The sequence below is a fragment of the Copadichromis virginalis genome, linkage group LG20, assembly GCF_057382275.1.
Source record: "Copadichromis virginalis isolate Kocher_CV1m ecotype Utaka linkage group LG20, C_Virginalis_male_GT1.1, whole genome shotgun sequence".
NCBI lineage: Eukaryota > Metazoa > Chordata > Actinopteri > Cichliformes > Cichlidae > Copadichromis > Copadichromis virginalis.
The window spans coordinates 5,301,145-5,319,915 of NC_140637.1; the positions used below are offsets into that span (position 1 = coordinate 5,301,145).

General features: G+C 39.9%; 2 protein-coding genes across 3 annotated transcripts in view; one reads left to right on the forward strand and one right to left on the reverse strand.

The window, feature by feature from the left end:
• Positions 1–2,849: 2,849 nt before the first annotated feature.
• On the reverse strand, positions 2,850–8,308 carry tardbpa (TAR DNA binding protein a). Of its 2 annotated transcripts, XR_014917115.1 has the most exons (7): positions 7,564–8,306; positions 6,751–6,914; positions 6,492–6,632; positions 5,981–6,151; positions 5,614–5,698; positions 4,635–4,781; positions 2,850–3,799 (listed from the first exon to the last, which is right to left on the reverse strand). XR_014917115.1 is itself a non-coding variant. In XM_085443448.1 (5 exons), the coding sequence occupies exons 1-5, from the start codon at positions 7,802–7,804 to the stop codon at positions 5,225–5,227; spliced, it is 1,191 nt and encodes a 396-aa protein (XP_085299574.1). In that variant the 5' UTR covers positions 7,805–8,308; the 3' UTR covers positions 4,714–5,224. The 2 variants fall into 2 exon arrangements, 1 of the variants encoding a protein (XP_085299574.1); XM_085443448.1 differs by lacking the exon at positions 2,850–3,799 and having other exon boundaries at positions 4,714–5,698; positions 7,564–8,308.
• A 123-nt stretch (positions 8,309–8,431) lies between these two features.
• The window catches only part of ciroz (ciliated left-right organizer protein containing ZP-N domains), a 28,715-nt gene continuing 18,375 nt past the window's right edge, over positions 8,432–18,771 (forward strand). Inside the window, exons 1-12 of the mRNA XM_085443446.1 lie at positions 8,432–8,579; positions 9,472–9,565; positions 9,646–9,728; positions 9,806–9,907; positions 9,998–10,122; positions 10,233–10,376; positions 10,473–10,511; positions 10,642–10,779; positions 10,867–10,951; positions 12,791–12,987; positions 13,124–13,241; positions 15,178–15,679. Of these exons, the coding sequence (XP_085299572.1) occupies positions 9,534–9,565; positions 9,646–9,728; positions 9,806–9,907; positions 9,998–10,122; positions 10,233–10,376; positions 10,473–10,511; positions 10,642–10,779; positions 10,867–10,951; positions 12,791–12,987; positions 13,124–13,241; positions 15,178–15,679 (1,565 nt within the window). The 5' untranslated portion in view covers positions 8,432–8,579; positions 9,472–9,533. The remainder of the gene's footprint in view (positions 8,580–9,471; positions 9,566–9,645; positions 9,729–9,805; positions 9,908–9,997; positions 10,123–10,232; positions 10,377–10,472; positions 10,512–10,641; positions 10,780–10,866; positions 10,952–12,790; positions 12,988–13,123; positions 13,242–15,177; positions 15,680–18,771) is intronic.

Consider the following 18,771-nt stretch of genomic DNA (forward strand, 5'->3'; position numbering starts at 1 on the left):
TCCATGTGTTAACGTGGGTCAGATGTCAGGAGGCAGAGTTCAGGAGTCTGACAGCTGTGGGGAAGAAGCTGTTCCGGTACCTGGTGGTCTTAGTCTGGAGGCTCCTGTGGCGCCTCCCAGAGGGCAGGAGGGTGAAGAGTCCATGTGATGGGTGACTGGGGTCTTTGATGATTTTCCCAGCCCTTTTCAGACACCGCTTCCTGTAGATGTCTTTTATGGCAGTGGCAGCACAATGTCCTTGTAAGTGGATATCAGGCCCTTGTAGAGCAAAATTTTGTACTGTGGTCCAGCCAACCCAAAATGTGATGTCCACATATGTGGACACTGGGTCTTAGGAGGTTAAAATGGGATGAGCACTGAGAGCAGATGCTGCTTCCTGGTGGTGTTAAAGTAATGACCAAAAAACAGCAACACTTTCAGCTGTGAAAGTTGAATACAACTCCACAGCTTTAATTACCTTCATTTCCTGTACTGGTCTAGTTAGCTGCCCATTAAAATCATAAAACACCTTCTCACCTTAAACACATTCAACTCTCCAGAATTACTCACCTCAGTTTCTACGTTCATAAAGTGTATTTTATAACTATCTTGATTTAAAAAAAAAACAAAAAAACAAAAAACCAAAATGTAATCCTTTAAGCACTTCAGGCTTGTCAGGAAATTCCCAGCCGCTGTAAAAAGAGTCTTGTGCTAACAAGACTGCTTTAACTCGTACAGCAGTGATGGTTGTTGTACCTGACAGGAGTGTGTCACAGCTGTTATTACACCTGCTGTTAAACAGTAAACAAAGCCTCGCCTCAGTGCACCTGCGCTGCAATAGCTTTGGTGATTACCATATTGATGTTAACATCAGGCTTTCATTTGGCCATCTTGGGACGCTTCAAAGAGCTCATTTGACTCTTCATGTCAGAGCTTTGATCCTGAAAGGGTACACAGCAGAACAAAAACAATATAAACTCCGTCATTTCAATGCTTAACTACATATATACACTTCGAGTACCATAAACATGCAGCTTTATTATCAGAGCGAGGCTCGCTACAATAGGGCCTTGTATTCTTAATGCGGCCTGACGCCATGCAGGGGTTGCATTAGAGCACAAGAGGCTGTTAGAGCTCAGTTAAGGCAGGGCAGGTGCAAGATGACACCTCTGAGTCATGTGCAGACAAAGCAGGCACCAAGGAGACACCAGACAGCGTGATGACGATGCAGGAGGAGGAGGACTGGATGACGGTCAACACTGATTTTAGTCAAGATCAAACCCCAAATCAGAATCATTTCTATGAATCATTTAAGACACATTAAAAACAGCGTTTTACATACAGGTCCAGTGCTGAAAATTTATGTGGTTTCATGGGCCCTTAAAAAGCAAGCAGCTCAGTAATTGTGCTTGTGTACTAAAATACTGGCTGGCAAAGCTTCGTTAGTTAATTTTCTTAATTTAAAAGGCAGAAGATTTTAGTTTTTTAAAAATTCATCTTTAGAACTTGAACGTTTATTGTAGTCAAGTACATTAAAGTAAATTACAAACTGGTTATAATGAAAGAAGTTATCACACAATGCAGTGGTGGCTCATTGTTATTGAGATAATACAAATACAGAAAGTCACAACTCTTAAGTGTTAAAGGCTTGAATACTTCTGCTTCGTGACATAAAGCAAATTAAATACAAGTACAAAACATAATGATAGATTATGCTTTCTAAATGTTGTGTAAAATTTCAAAATTACTTATAGGAATAGCAGAACAGAAGAAACAGCTTTGAACTCTGTGCTTACATCACAATAAATCACAAAAAAAACCCCCATAAAAATGCGTGGGTATGTGGAGAGAGGTTTAATTTGGATCGAACTGACGTCAATTGGAAGTGCGTCACGCTTGAGGGTGTATGAATGAGGCTGCAGGGCTTAAAATATGATCTAACTAACTGAGACTGAGTGCAGCAGGTGTAGTAAGAGTGAGATTATTTTGTCTGGTACGTCAATATTACGCTCCACCAACCACTGACAACCTGGGACTGATGGAACAAGAGGTTTGGGCGTATGCACACTTGGTTCTCCACTTTAATTTTAATTATAAAAACAAAAATCTAGGTACAATTTTGCTTGCAAGTCATATGAAAATACAGAATTTTTTCTCATGGACCCATTTGTTTAATTCAGATAAACAGTCCTGGTGCATACCTCTGACAATACAGCAGAGAGCACTCTCAGAAACCAGACTGCATCCTGGAAAAGATCAGGCTGAGACAAATTCCTCTGGAAAACCTTTGCAACCTGCTTGCAGTGGGAGAAACCACCTTAAATCACACTGTGAGAAAGGTTATTCTCTATGGGGAATGAGTTCTAGGAGGACCTTTTAAAGATCATGGCTATGTTATGTTTAAGCACAAGGAAAATATTTAAACCCACTATCTTGTACTTCTGGTATTATTGCAGAGTAATTCTGAGAGATGTACAGACTTCTCTGTTATTCATTTAATTTTTTAGGTAAAACTTAAACTGATCTGGTTTTGATGCCCTTTTTCAGTTCTTAAAAATCACAATTTCTGCATTTATGTACAGTTTTAATGAGCTCATCTCAAATGATTTCACACCAACAATAAGTTTGCAGAAACCTTGTCAGACAGCCCATAAAAACACATGGTTTCCACACATTATTAAAAGTAATTTAGAGTGTAAAAGATTTTAGATAAAAGTTGTTTTGTTTTTGGAAAAAAAACCCAACAATCTGCTTTTACATAAATACAACCTTTAGAGACGCATTCCAGATTGTCAACTGATGATTTGTACGTTTAGTTTCATAGTAGTCTTGAGTGTGCAGAGAAATTTTCACAAACTCTTACAGCCGTTTAAAAATGGAAAGTATCAACAAATTTTAATATATGAAGGGGATGTGAGTCCTGTCCAACAATCAGCAAAAACTGTACAACAGCACCATCATCAGGAGGAAAATATAAATTACATCCACCAACAAAGACTGTAAAAGTCTGTTTATATAGTCAATCTTCTATATACATTATATATGAGCTAGCTTTCTGCAGGATGCTAGAGCCGTTTTAACAAAAAGACTAAATCTGAATTGTATCCGTGTTTTCAAATAAATCCTAAAAAGAGATATGGATTAAAAGCAAGGAAAACTAGAGATTATGGCCTGAAAAAAAAAGTCACATTTTATCTACATTGAGAGACCACAATGATTAAAAACTCCAAACCTTTATTTAACAATGCAATACTAATATGTCAGAATACAATGTGTGAATTGCTGCTGTTCAGTCAGTTAAGTCCCTTTGATGAAAAAAAGAAAAAGAACAGCCAGGTGATACATTTCAGTCACTTAACAATCAAGGTAAACAGAACTAGACAGCTTCCTGCTACACCGATATCATTTTTAACCACATCAAACACCCGACTGGTTAATACTTTGATGTCAGTGACTGTTGGGAGACAAAAGAATAAAGTGTTTACTGACAAACACCCAGTTTTAGAAAGGCAAGACCTGTCTCACAGATTGGGGACCAGACAAAGGAATGATCGCTGCCAAGCAGCAGGTGTTACTTTCGTCCCAACTGTGACATCTTTATGTATGACAAAAACCCCAAAAATACCTTGATTGTCACAGAGTATGGTCCGCTCTAAATTTGGTGGTCCAAGGTTTCTTGCAAGTGAGGTGAAGAAGATCCTTTTCAGGATTAAGGTTCATTGTGGTTTGCACCGGCACACCCAACAAAGGCTTCGTCTTCCACGCAACTGACTCCAACCTTCATTCAGACGAAAACCTGGGCTTTCCGTGTCCGAGGTCCCTATACATGTGAATTAAAGTGTTGGCAGTTCAATTAATGTAAAGTAAGTTAAAAATAATTGACTATCAAGAGGGCATTATACCTAGTCAAATTCAATTTTATTTCAGACTTCCCTTTATTCACAAAACATAGAAAATGCATTCGTAACCACTTCAAACACAAACTTTCAATGGGAACTTGTCAAACATTCACCACATCAACTTCTGAGCTCGCTTTCAAACTTCAGCACTCTTTCAGTGTCCCGCAACCCCACCCACCCACACAGACTTCACTAGCACAAGGTCACATTTTCACACAGAGAGGGTGGTAACAAGGAGAAAGTAAAGCACACAACCAGACACAGCATTCACGTCAAATCAGATAGCAAGAGAAGGCTACAAAAGGATACAAATACTCATAGCACTTGACATTTCACTGTGATTTTAAAGATTTAAGGTTGATAGAAAACAATGAGAGAAAGAGACCGTAGGGATCTCGAGATGCAATAAATGTCCTTGTGATGGGCATGGTGAACACACTCGTACTGGTTTCTTCCTCTCACACTCGCACAAAGCCACAGGTTCTTCTCAACTCTCGCAGGCATTTGTCTCTTTTGAATTAAAAAACAAAACAAACCAAAAGAAAAACAAACAACAAAAAAAAGAAAAAACTCCGCACCAACAGTCCTACTCACACCGCTTTCTTTCATTTCGCTCTCCCGTTCGCTCACTCTCACTCGGGCCAACACCAATCCCACTCACTGATCTCAAAAAGTGACAACAGCAGACAAAATTTCTATATCCCAAAAATTAAAAAAAAATTAAAAAGGGGGAGAGGAAAAAAAGACAACACCCACCGTCTAATACAGTATATGCAGAGTGAAGCTGTGTTCTTGGATGACAAAGCATTTACACATGGGAGGAGGGGAAATGATACTGAGATCTGTCGAACATTGCTGCCAATGAGGCGCTTCCTCCCGGGAAATTGGGAAAGAGTTGGTGAACTGCAGAAGAGATTTCCATGAAGGCGTTTCCAAAAGATGTCAAACAAAAACAAAGATAAAATCAAATGCATACATACATATATATATATATACTTATATGTAATTATAGAAAGCCCATCATTTCACAAGAGGCAATCAGGGGGCTCTTGAGATACTCGTGCATGTTTATAAATTATTTTATCCTGCATGCACAGTAAATTTGTGTAACATATTCTCAAAAAACAAAACCAGGTAGTGTGGCAGCTTCCACTAACAAACTACACTTCTCACCCATTCAATGCATGACTACGTAAGTCACACACAAGTATAAATTTCCTCTTTAACAAAATAAAAGGCAGTGTATTTTTTCTTTTTTAAATAACATAATATCTAAGCCATTCCCCCTCATATGTATACTTACCAGGTCAGCCTTATAGCAACAGAAAGAGTTAGCTCGTAGCTATCTACATTCCCCAACTAGAAGATTTAGACTCCATAGATGCACCAAAGCCAGAGCTGAAGCCGCTGCTGGAGGCCGTGTTAGTGCCTGGAGCCCAACCAAGGCTAGCTGAGTTTGGGCTGCTGTAACTGGTGCTCGCAGAGCTATAGGTCTGGTCTCTGGTTGTAGTGGCTGTGCCTGCCGTTGTGGTCAGACCCTGCTGGTTAGCCAGCATGCCCATCATTCCCCAACTGCTCTGCAGCGCTGCCTGAGCAGCCGCGACCATGGCTGGGTTTAGACCCAGAGCCCCGAAGTTAACCCCTCCACTACCGCTGCCTAGTCCACCGCGATTACTGCCATAGCCCTGATTGAACCCACCAGCCCCAAAACGCCCTCGATCCATCATTTGCCTACTATTATTGTGTTTGGGCTCAGCATTGGAGATGTGCACACTGACACCCTTGATGATCAGGTCCTCTCCGCACAGAGCTTGGGCAACCTGAGAAAGAAATGAGTTACTAAGTCTGTGTATCTCTTTTTTCTTACAGGTAAATAAATACTCCGTACACTATAAATACCAGGTATCATGAGGTATTTACAGTATAAATCTGTAATTGAGCTCTCATGTTTTCCACTACTACACCAAACTTATATGCATATAATTACTGATATTAAAGATTTGTTTTTGTTTTATCTAAACATACATATTAGGTCTTTCTCACTCTTCCTGTATAATACCATCTACTCATATTCAAAGGCCGTCATTTAAGGTCACTCTTACCTGGTCATCAGCAAATGTGACAAAAGCAAACGCCCGGAAAGGTTTGGGAATGAAGACGTCTGTGACTTCACCATACTGCATGAAGTACTGCCTCAGATCATCGGTTGTCATGTCCTCTGTGCAGCGACCAACAAAGATTTTACGGCTGCGCATCGGCTCATCGGGACATGCCTGAAAGGAAGAACGGGCACCACCATTTCATTTTAAGTCACGCTGCTCAACAATCCAGATTCAGTTTTACAAAAGCTAATCAACATTTGTAACCTGTGTTAAACGTTTTTTTAAAAATCCACTGCAATGACTTTAAAACGCCTGCTTGTAAGTGTGGAAACCCAATCCTTATCTGAAGTGAATGTATGTGAACGTGTGACACAGATCAACAAGCAGTAACAGGTGCTGTAAGCCTACATATAAACCTAAAAATGAATTTATACCAAACCTTATTCACTGAAGAAATCAATTTCTACCAAAGCACTTCTTTGAGACACGGTAAAAATCGTGCCCAACCCACCTTTGAATTGGGAAGTTTACAGTCACACCATCTCCCGTCAATCATGTGTCTCTGAGCGATGACTTTGGTTTGCGTCTCGTAGTCGGTGAACCGGACGAACCCAAAACCTTTTGAATTGCCAGTTTTTGCATCTCTCTTCACCTGAAAATGGGCGAGGTGAGCAAATTCATTAGTACACAAACAAAAGTCATACCCTTGTTGCGCTCAATGTCTAGAAAAGAACTAAGAAAACATTCACAGTCACATGACACATCAATACCTGCACCATGATGACCTCTCCAAAGGTACTGAAATAATCCTTGAGGTCTTGTTCTGTTGTTTTCCATGGCAACCCGAGGACAATAAGATCTGATGTCTTCTGAAAGCCCCTTTTAATTTTCACAACTGTGGCAGCGTCTATTTCCTCCATCTTTCTTTTGTTATCTATGAAGAATAAATAAATCATGCCAGTGAGAAAAAAAAGCATTTAAAAACCCTTGTCTTATACATTTACAAAGCTCCCCTAAATTAAAAAAAAAACAAAAACAAACAAAAAACCGAAATACAACTGTGTTTACTATTTCAATAACATGTTGCCATAACAGCATCAACTAATCTGTTATAATTTTCCACAGTTGTCACAACCTTGCTGCAGGATTTGATCACATTCAGTAAGCAAGCTATTAAATACAGAGCTTTAATCCAGTTCAGTCACCTGCCTCACAATGTTTTTTTGTTGGTGTCATTTGTGTTTTTTTTAGACCAATCTAATACAGTAATCTCTCTTTAAGGTATCTTTTGGAGGCTCCAATTTGTGATGCTGCTGAATTTTGTAATATAATACTACTGTACAGTCACAAACATTTTTATACGAGTTAAAATACAGCGCAGGTGTTGGGCAAAGCAGCTTCACTACAATATGAACAACACCTTTATGTTCAAATTTGAACCAATCCCGAGCATTAAAGCGTTAATTGTAATACGATGTATTGGTACTTTTAACTAGTTATAGTCAAATCAACTTAACAGGCAGTTTGTGGGCAGGGTTGTCAATTTGCTTACATGTTTATAATGACACAAACACCTGGCATACCTTTGGGGTAATTGACAATGTACACTAGGTTTCCCCAGTCGTTCTCCGGTGGGTGCAGGACACCCTCCACAAGCCGGACTCCCCTCATGCACTGGGTCTCTGGGTTTCTGTATCGCAGCCCGCAAGCCCCTGGAAACTGCGCTGCTACAGATGACAGCAAAACAGTGCCATCGTCCTCTGACGGGATCTCCATGGGTTCTTCATTTTCTTCCTCAGCCACCCGAATGTAAAGCTCTGACATGGTGTCCAGGATGGCTGAGCTCTGGTCCAAGCACGGTCAGCTGAGAGAGCTCAAGTTATCAGTAAACACCGGAGTGGTGCGAGCGGATCTGCCCCTGGCTTTTAGTTTACTTCTGTTAACTGTGCGCGAAGCTAATGTAACACAAGCGCAGACACGCGAACTGCGTGAAACAGTCACTCTGCGACTCTTTCGCGTTTAACAGCTGGTGGCATGAAAGCCGGGACGCTTTCTTTGCCAGAAATGACACTCGTAAACAAGTTAGCCAGCTAGCCACTGAGCTAGCACACTCAAGTCAGCTCGAAAAATGAATGGCCGTCCAGTTTTACAACGCGCTGTCAACAAATACACGACTCCTCCTCGTGCTTACGAGCGCGTGGCCGAAAACTGTACGTCAATAACAACTTCGACGAGTTATCGACTTCGACGCAATTTCACCACCAAAGCGAGTATATCAATACAGCTGCACGCGGCTAACCTCTTTTAACCTCAAGCTAGCTAACAAAATGGCTGCTGATGCTCACCTTGTAAAGATGACATCATCGACTTGGGAGGGTGCACTCTTATTTGTGGGGCTGCCAAAAAATTAATTTGAAAACGTTTTCTGAATAGATTAATTTTTGACTATCAATTGCCAGTTACCGTTTGTGAATTTAAGTTAAACCTAATCTTCCTTATTATTTTACATTCATCAAGTGTCGTAACTTGTTTGTGCCAAGGATAAAGCTCCCGAGTTACCCTTTGAAGTCTCACAGGAAGCTAGGAGCCCAAACAAAAGGTGTGTAATGTTTTGAAGAAATTAAAAAAAAAAGAAAAGCCCGACCGATGTTTTGGTAAGCCAGTATTATTGCCCGATATTGGAGACAGAGACAGAGACTAAAACTTCCGGTCTTCGTGGTAATTTTTAAAGCACATCACTGACACAATAATAAACAATAGGAACCAAATCTAATCGTTTTCAATGTTAAGTAACTCTAACTGTATTTACAATTCGTTTTTTAGAATTTTTTTTATTTAACTCCCTAACAATCTGTACATAAAACCCTGTACCCTGACATAAATGAATGAACAAAATGTTTTCGAAATGCATACAAACAGAATTTACAGGATAGAGGGAAATAGCTGCAGAAAATTAATAAAATATGTGCAAACATCCATGCAAATACAGTTTGTAAGGCAAACACTGAGCATGCACAATTCTTATGAGCTTGAAAGTCAACATTTGGTATGACAACCTTTATTCTGCAACACAGAATAAGCCAAAAAAAAAAAAAAGGCTAACAGCAGTTTGAGAATCAACTTGTCAGGGTAAAATACCATTTCTACCTGCTAAATTCAACCAATAAAATGATCATGTGTTTTTGCAACAGGCTGCTAGTAACAAAGTGCCTAAAGACGCAATTTAATAGAAGGTAAAGTAAAGTGAGATTTTATTACAGGGGCAACAATCTCTGCATCGATGTCAAGAAAGCAATAAAGGTTAATAAAAGGAGGTCACTGGAAGTGAAAGGGGTAATTCATGATGGATGACAAACACAAAAGGACACAATCCTGTAAAGTTTATTTTCACACATGCTCAAAACAGCAATTGTTCTTTTATTTTTAAGCTTTTTTTCTCACTTGCCTTTTAACAAAGCAAAGTAAACACACCTGTGCTTTAACCTATCCAGGCCAGTGACACCACCTCTCACCTACAAATAAGACTATCCACAGACGTTTCCATCACTTCACCATGGATCACATCAGAGTAGGCATCCTTGCTATGTGAGTAACAGCGATATGTATAAATGTTATATCTACATCGTCTTTCAAATATAAGCTCCATTCGATGCTCTTTTCTACAGTTTTTTGCAGTGTTTTATCACAAAGAGCGCATTTTTCATTCAGAAACAAGAATGGATTCAAACTTCTGCAGCAAGATTAACAGGTGAACATTTATTCACTTATGAGCTAAAGCTGTTATGTTCCTAGTGTTTGTGAGAAATCTACCTGCTGCAATTTCAGAAGAAGATGTGGTTTGCTTTCCTGAATACATGGAGATGTGGATGCACAGTGCAAGAATTGAGGAGTTCAGGGTCTGGCTGTCGAGGACGCTAAGTATCCAAGGTATATCTTTATGACAAGATAAATGACTTTAAAAAGCATTCATTTAATGTTGAACATGTCATTTCTGAACCACTGCTTGCTTTTCACAAGCCAACCTTGCATCTCTGGACCACCTGAATCTCCAGCTGTCTGCCTGTGGATTCTCACTGCAAAACGACCCCGACGATAACTACGTTTTTAGAGTCAGCTACACCGGGTGTTTTGTTCGGCAGCAGGTTTGGCATTCTTTTCTGAAATATGCAATCCATATCTACAACCTCAAATCTTTTAGCCTTGCACTTGGGCTTGGTGGTGATAATGATCTGTGTTTATATTGACTTTTCAGAATGGCTTTAATGTCTTAACATTAAATTTGGTGCGGAGGATGAATCGATTTGGAAGCCAGCATCACAGTTTCACAATGAAGTGCCCTGTGATGTCTGTGGTGCAAAGCAGAGAGCAAATCCGCTGTGACCCTGAATATGTTCAGGTAACAATGAACATTTTGCCACATTTCAACCTAACTGTATTTATATATTAGGATTGGTTTGCTTTGTTACTAGAAATAATTTGTGTGTGCCCTCAGGTGATCAGAGAAATTCCCTATGGAAACTGGGATAATGAGGTAGTAATTACATTCAGTGCCTGGAATTCTGATTACCTTCTAAATGATCACAATTTTGTCTGTAGATGTTTAATGTTTGGAAAGCAATTCTAACTTTTTGTTTGTATTTATTGTCTGATTTTTGCTGCAGCTGCAGTGGTCGCTGTGTCTGGACGATCACCTCCTTGTAGCTCTGGAAGATGCCAGCTTGATTCAGATGAACATTGATGTGAATGTAACAGACATAAGAGTTCAGGGCAGGAGGAGGGAGATCTTAAGGCCTGTCAACGTGAGACTTCACACAGCATTATGCCACCTAGTGACTATTGTTAGTATTACAACTGAAATGTACTCAATTACTGTTTGGTTAATACAGATAATGGAAAATGAAGGGGAATTTTTGGATTTGAAGCTGGTCAGAGACAGATATGCCTACAGTATGGAAGCAACTTGTCCAAAAGGTGGGTAACAAGGACAGAATTGGAGCTGGAAGTTATTTTTCCTTTAAAAAAAAAAAAATTAACCAACAACAATAGTGAGTGTTTGAGTTTAATTAGAGCAGGGGTGTCAAACACAAGGCCTGGGGGCCAGAAGCAGCCTGGCACAGACTCCAGTCGGGCCCACTGGGTGGCTTTGGAAAACGTAAAAGAGGGCATAAATGTTGGACTTTTAACAGTATTTTCATCTGTGTTACAGCTTTTACAGTTCAACAGCAACAATTTTTCACTATCTATTATAGAAATATAGTATGTTTTTTTTGCAGTTTAAGAAGAAGGTTAATATTCTGTAAAATAACAAAAACCTGTCACTGTGCTGACCTTTACATCAGTAAAAATCACTTGGGCTATTTTTTGTTTAATGTTGATAAAAACATGTGGGGTGGGGACATTTGCTCTTTTTCTCTCTTCTAAAGAGAACGGATCAGTTATAAAAATGTTAAAAATACTTAAATGTAAAAGTCCTGAATCCAAAGCCAAAATATTCTTAACTCCAAAGTATTCACAGTAGTTGTGTATGTGGTCATAGTTTGAACTAAAGCTACAAAGTTTCAGCTTGGTCCAGTGGATTCAAGGTCAGATCCAAAGGGTCAAATGTTCAACATTAACTGAACAAAGTAACATGATTTTAAACACGAGGATTGTTGCAGTCAATGACTGGGTAAAATCTAGAGCCCATGGAGCTCTCTAAGTGCTGTGTTTCCTCCAGTGAGATGCTAGGCCAGGTCTTCAGTTGCTGCTTGTTTGTGGGTCTTTCTGCCTTCAGTTTTGTATTTCTTAACTAAAAAACATGCTGCGTTGGGTTGAGATCAGGTGACTGACTTGACCATTGAAGAATATCAGATTTCTTTCCATTGAGAAACTCTTGGGTTACTTTGCATCATTATCAATCCACAGTTCATCCTCATACTTCTATCAGGAGTCACATCATCAGAAAATACTCGTGATTCAGTGTCCGTGGCAGTCATACACATCCATACCAAAACACTGCCTCGACCTGTTACCTCTGATTCTGCATAATGTTCCTATTCTCATCATTCTGGTACAGGTTTACCAGAATGATGAGAATAGAAACAGTATAAGAAGTTTACCAAATCTTGATTTTACCAGAACCATGCAGGCTTTTTTAGATGTTTTCTGACAAAGTCTAATCCAGACTTCTTCTTGAGGTTAACCAGTGGTTAGCACCTTGTTGTAAATCCTCTGTATTTACATTAATGACGGTTCCTCTTGATTGTGGACTTTAACAATGACAAGCTTACCTCTTTGAGACTCATTCCTGAGTTCATTAGATGTAATGAAGCTGCTTTTCTTTGAACAATGTAAATGTAATGCACTTCTGTGGTCAACCACTTTAGTTGTCAGGCTCTTTGAACAATAAGGAAATAGGCCACGAAACGCTTTACCGGTCCACTGTCCGATAACTTTTGAGCATCTGAAAGTAGGAGACTGTATATAACAATGGCTGATTTCCAAAACATATTGTGCAATATTTTTGTTAAACCATTTGAAAGTTTGCACTTTACCCACATGGTGATTGTTTGGTTTATAATCCACTGTGATGGTGCAGAGAAGCAAAATTTAAAAAACACTTATGATTGTCCAAAAATGTATCAACCTCATTGTATATCTCATTATATATATATATATATATATATATATGTATGTTAAAAAAATATAGAGCAAATGTGCAAATGTAATCAAATAGAAATTGGCAACAAGTGAAAATACTTATAAACAGATACATCAAATATAATTACTTGTTACTAACTAACCACATTAACACATCTTATTTTATTTCAGTGAACGCATCCACGGCAGACAAGACTGTGCTGCACATCCTCAAACGCCGAATGGGTTTGACCAGAAGAGGCACCTATCACAATGAAACACTGACACTCAGTGACCTGTCAGTTAACCAGACAGTTACTTTCACAGTGCATGAGACGAGTGAATTTGTAACTCTGTCCATTCCCACAGCCAGAATACTCCAGACAAAGGTTAGTGCTGAAACACAAACCTGTATGACTCCAAATAGTAGTGCATGGCTGTCAAAGCATACACTAACATGAGTAAACTGTGCGGCTTTGAGGATTCATTAAAGAGTAACACATCTAACCCAGATTTATTTTACAGCCCTGCACAGATGACAACCGGCTCCTGCAGCCGTTCTACAGGGTGGATGCTGTGCTCACCTTCAGAGAGACAAATCACAAAATGCACTGGACCATGGAGAGCACGCTGCCATGCATAGGTGAGTTTTCTGCTGATGAGCACAGTAAAAACTAAAGAGGTGATCAATTATTGGATGTTTTCTTGACCATGGCATTTAATGTAGTCACACCAGGCACTTCTTGTTTGTTGCTCAGCCAGACGCTTAATGTTTCAATCCTGCTAATGAAAACACTCCAATATACACACATCAGACACTTTATTAGGTACACATTGTCTGTACAGGGTTGGATCCTCTTTTGGATGCCAGTCTAGGTTCATCTCTGACCCATGGCCCTACGCTCTCTCTTCACATTTCCCACTCTTCATTGCACCCCTCCAAAAGAATGTTTAAAAAATTAAATAAAAATAATATCACATAGCAATAATCAGTCATATCAATATCAATAGCACTCATTTTAAAATCCCTCCTTCAACAATTATTTTCAGTGGAACAATTTCTAGATATATCACAGTGTGATTGCACATTTTCAGCATATGAGTGTTAAAAATGTTTCAATCTCTTAAAAAAACACCAAGAAAAACTACTCACCCATCACCACTTCATCTTTCGAGCCACTGAAGTCTAAAGTCCTGGCTGTATATTCATCCTGCTCTCTTCTCTCCTTCTTCTTTTAAGGACCACTTTTTTCCTTTGGCTCACTAAATATAATTTAAAATGCCGCTGCACTGATTTACTACTGTATAAGACACCTGCAGAAAATTAAATGGATAAATATTTAACATCAACAGCTTTTGCACACATTTTCCACGAATAACAGGGAGCAAGGTCAGGAAGTACAAGTCATATATTTGCTAGCATACCCCTCTGCTATCAGAACCCTTCAGAAAAGATGCCTCTTTGAATCAGTGGAGAGTAAAAATGATTGAGTAAATATTTGCAGCTAAAATGCAGTTCATGAGGGAACTACATACTGCATGCATACAGTTAGGCTTTGGGTCACAAGCTAGAACCAGGACTTGAACTTACAGTGTGACTTATAATCTGTCCACTTTAATGTTATGGTGTCACTGATTCTGTGTAATATAAATTGAGGGATGTGCTCGATTGATATCGGTGTTAGCTTCTCCTGCTTTCTGGTTCTGGGGCATTTTTTTGGCTGCCGTGTTGAAAGTTTTGCCTTTGCAGCCACAGTTACCTGTTCTTAGCTGATAGGAGTGGCACTTCCTGTAGTTTTCTACTGCTGTAGCCCGTCTGCCTCAAGGTTTGAGGTGTTATGTGTTCAGAAGTGCTTTTCTGCATACCTAGGTTACAACCAACTGTTATTTGTCCATTCTTCTCTCTTTTTTGGACCATTCTGTGTAAACCCCATGAACATGAACATGAACAACTACGCCACGTTCAAAGTCACTTAAATCACATTCGTCCCCATTCTAATGATTTGGTTTGAACCTAATCAGGTCACACTAAAGATGGCTACACAGCTACATTCACTGGCTGATTAGATATTTGCTTTAACAAGCAGGTGTACTTAACAAAGTGCCTGGAGTGTATAGGGACACAACATGCTTCTGAAATTGGATCCAAGATATATATATATTTTTTCAAACTATGTCGTAACAATGCAATAAAGAGATCTTAACTGGATGATTGGATGCATCCCTGTGGACAGTTATTGTGAGCCTGCAGTTCCACTTCTTATAGTGTTTTGTTAATATGAAAATGTTAAAACATGGGGAAAAAAAGATCCTTAATAGATATATTTTAAGATTTCTAAAATAGTTTTGTGTCAGTTAAGCTACTGCTGAGAATGTAGAAATAATTGTTTTAAAAAATGTGGCTTCAAATTTTCACATCGCACTCGTGTAACTTCATTATTAAACCTGTGTTTGCTGCATTGTCACAAATCATGTTTTTTCACAATCCCTGTAAGCCAGAATTCACTGCACCAGTCATTAAATTGTGGCATTGTTTTTGTTTAATCTCACCTTTGTTGAAATCACCATTATCTCCACAGCGGCACCTAAAAACACATCATCACATGTCACATCTTCTCCTGGCCCAAACAACATAAGCCCGTCCACACTCGACTCTACACGTGAGACTGTAACTACGGACGAGCCTTTGCCCGACCTCGTCACCATCCCAGAAGAAAACCTAAAAGAGAGAGATTCGTTCAAGCCTGCAAAGTTTCCCACAACTAACCTTCCTCACATGCTGAGAGAGGGCCGCAGTTTTAATATCCACGCTGACGAGATAATAAGGGATGATGTGTCTTCTTCAGTGTTGGATAATGGCACCAGTATCGACATTAATACGAATACAACTAGTTTATTTGATTTTCTACATGCAGCTACAAATGTTTCAGTAGAGTCAGACTTGCTTACGTCAGCAGCCACAGCCCAAACACCACATATGTCTCTTACTACGCTGGCTCAGCCTGATGAAGAGTACCAGGAACTCAACACAAGCAGTAGGAATGAACAACAGCAAAAGGAGAAAAAACTGCAGTGGATTTGGTAGGATTAGATTTATTTATTTAGTTAAGTGAAATGATTCTTCAAGTAATATATCTTAATTACTTTAAGGCCTATTTTACTCCTTTTCCTTTTAAACCCAACTGGTACCACATACATCTGTTTGCAGTCATGAAAGGTGACGCAGTGGTCAGTGAAGGCTGATTATACAGCGCAAGCAGAATTACCGTCAGACCTCTGCCAGCTATTGCCTCAGGGTGGACATTATCCAGACTCAGACAAAGGCAGGCGTTAAATAAACATGTCTCTTTCCGAGCAGCAAAACAGGCTGATGAAGAGAAGACCTCGTGTTAGCTGATGCCACCTTTCAGAGCAACTTGAACTCAAATCACAGAAAGTCATAATAAAAGCTCACAGATTGCTTGTCAGCGGTCATTCTAAGATTCTTAGATGGTAGAATCAATTTTATGTGTTAAAAACTGTTTTCTTTTCAACAACAGATCAAATTTAGCTTCTGATTTACTGTAATGTCAGCTGTAGCTGTCGCTCCCCTCGTTGCAGTACGCTAAACCAACAGCAGAGGGCACTCTCCAACATGTTTTCAGTAGGCTCCTGATAGGTCACAGCCTGCCTCCAGATGCTCTTTTCCAAATTAAGCAGTTTGACTTTTTTTTTTTTTAATTTTTGTTTTTTAAAGTAAACCTAGATTCAGTGCTAGTTGTTTTTGTGTGTGTGCACAATTAAATGAACTTTATTCATCATAAGATAACTCTTGAAAATCCAATATGCAGTATAGAAAGGGGGGGTTAAATTTATTCACTTGAGTGCTTTAAATGTAACACCCATACAGAATTACTGGTATAGATCAAAATAGCTGAAGAGGTTTCGTTTTTGTCCCACTGCTTTTTTTTTTCCACCTTTGTTATTGTGACCTCCCGGTATGCACCAAAGCGTCTCTAAATGATAACCGTGCGGTGTTGCGCAGTTACATGCATCATATACAACGGTCTGTGGGGCAGAAAATCTAAACTTCCTTGTGCCTTTGGTTCCCATCTGCTCAGTGAACTTATGAGCAGGAAATGGAATAAGTGGTGCAAAAAGCATGCCAACATCCCCGGTTCTTTCATGTGGCCTCTCTCGGCCATTAGCCTATCTGTATCGACTGTTAACTGTCTTTACAAAGTTAAAAATCCCTTTCATGTTTCACTGTTTCTTTTTTGTTTTAATTTCAGTCAGAGCATATGGTTTGCACATCTGGGATATGCTAAGCGTGGTGGCACCCCCCCCCCCCCCCCCCCCAATACACACACATATACACACGAACACACACACACAGACTCTGTGAAGTGATCCATATATGGTCTTCATTGTTATTGCTCATAATCACTCATCATTATTATAAACAAGTTCTTTCATGATTGGTCGCTTTGAGTTTGCTGTCTGAAGATGCTTAATAGTGTGAACTTTCAGGATATATATATATATATATATATATATATATATATATATATATATATATATAAAACAAAACATGTGAGTAAAGTAGGCGAAACTTTCCCTCATTTAATACAGAAGTGTGAAACCTTACAGAGACATAAATTTACCATCTCTGACTATTCTGAGCCTCCTTGCATGACCGCTTGTCCACAATTTTTTAAGCAAGACACATGCTGTGGAGCAAATTCTTTATTTCTCCTTATTTGAGCTACAAAAATGACATTTTTCTAGTTCAGACCTTTAAAAGTGGGCCAGCAAGAAGACTGTGCAGCTTGTTCTGCATGACCACAAACAAGCAAACAGATGAGGGAATGTGATCAGTCTCATCCCACTGCAGAACAACCACATTTTAATCCTGCATAATAGAACGAAAGTGGTAATCTAATGACATCAAAATGAAGTCAGAATTACTATTGTGAACAACTTTGAGTCATTAAATGCCACTTCAGCATCAGCTACCAGCTCTCAGGCAGACGGAGTTTCATGCCACTGGAGAGACACGGTGGGGGGAGGAGGGAGGGAGGAAGAGGGGGAGAGGAAGGCTATGTGTGGCTTTGAGTGGTTTGTTGGGCCTCTTCATCTCGCTCAGCGGGTAATTACAGAATCATGGGTCAACCACGCATGCAACCACGGTTACGTTGCACAGTAGCAGATGTGCTCATGACATTATCCAGCACCAGAGCAAAAAGGTAAATAAAAACAGATGCAGCTGGTTGCTACGGACCTTCGCCAAACTTGCGTACACCCCTAATTGTTCCCATGTGGGCCTGCTGAGCTGGAATAGTAAAAGGGGCGGGTATGCCCTGTTTAAAAATGCCCGTGTTTCTCAACAGGAGGAATTTATGAATGGGACAACGAGCCTGTGTGTGGTTCTGGTGGTGCGTGTGTTTATATTGTGTTAATGTGTTCGTCTGGCTTTGGGTTGTGGGGCAAAAATTAACAGTAAAAGTACATCCTTCTCCGAGGAGAGAGCCTTATTCCGTGTTCCAGGCCTTCTCTGAGCATCCCCACTTGCTCGAACGCCTCCTGCTTCTTGATGTTTCCTCTGTCAGACCATGCCTGGATGCGAGTGCATGACACTGCACAATGTCAGGGAGGTCCCTGGTTGGACATGAGCCAGGTGTGCTGCAGGCCAGATGAAAAACTGAGGAAGAGGCTCGATTTCAGAGAAATCCTGTCTCAGCTCGGATCCGATTCCCGTACTCAGCCTGCAGCGGAGGATAAGACCTGTGTTTGTCGGTACAGGTACAGGTGTATCTATCTAACCGCGAACGCAGGTTTGCAGTAAGAGCGTGTATACGTTTGGGTGTGGACTTGAAATTCCTGATTCGGAGGCCTGTTTCGATAATTCGACGAGGCCCGTTTGATGTTTCTTCTGTGTTACTCGCTTCTGAGCTGGAATGTGAGCTATTCTCTTTTCACCACAGACACACACCCACACTTACACGTCTTACACTGTGAAAACTGGCTGCCAACCGAGTGTGCCTCCTCTCCCTCTCTCATTAACCGCAACTGTCAGATCCTCCAGATGAGGAGCAATTAAACCAGATAATAAACACTCGCCATCAATTCCTGTTTGTTGATGTTGTTGTTGTTGATGTCGAGCTGGGGGCTCCTCTTCTGCCACCTCGTGCTAA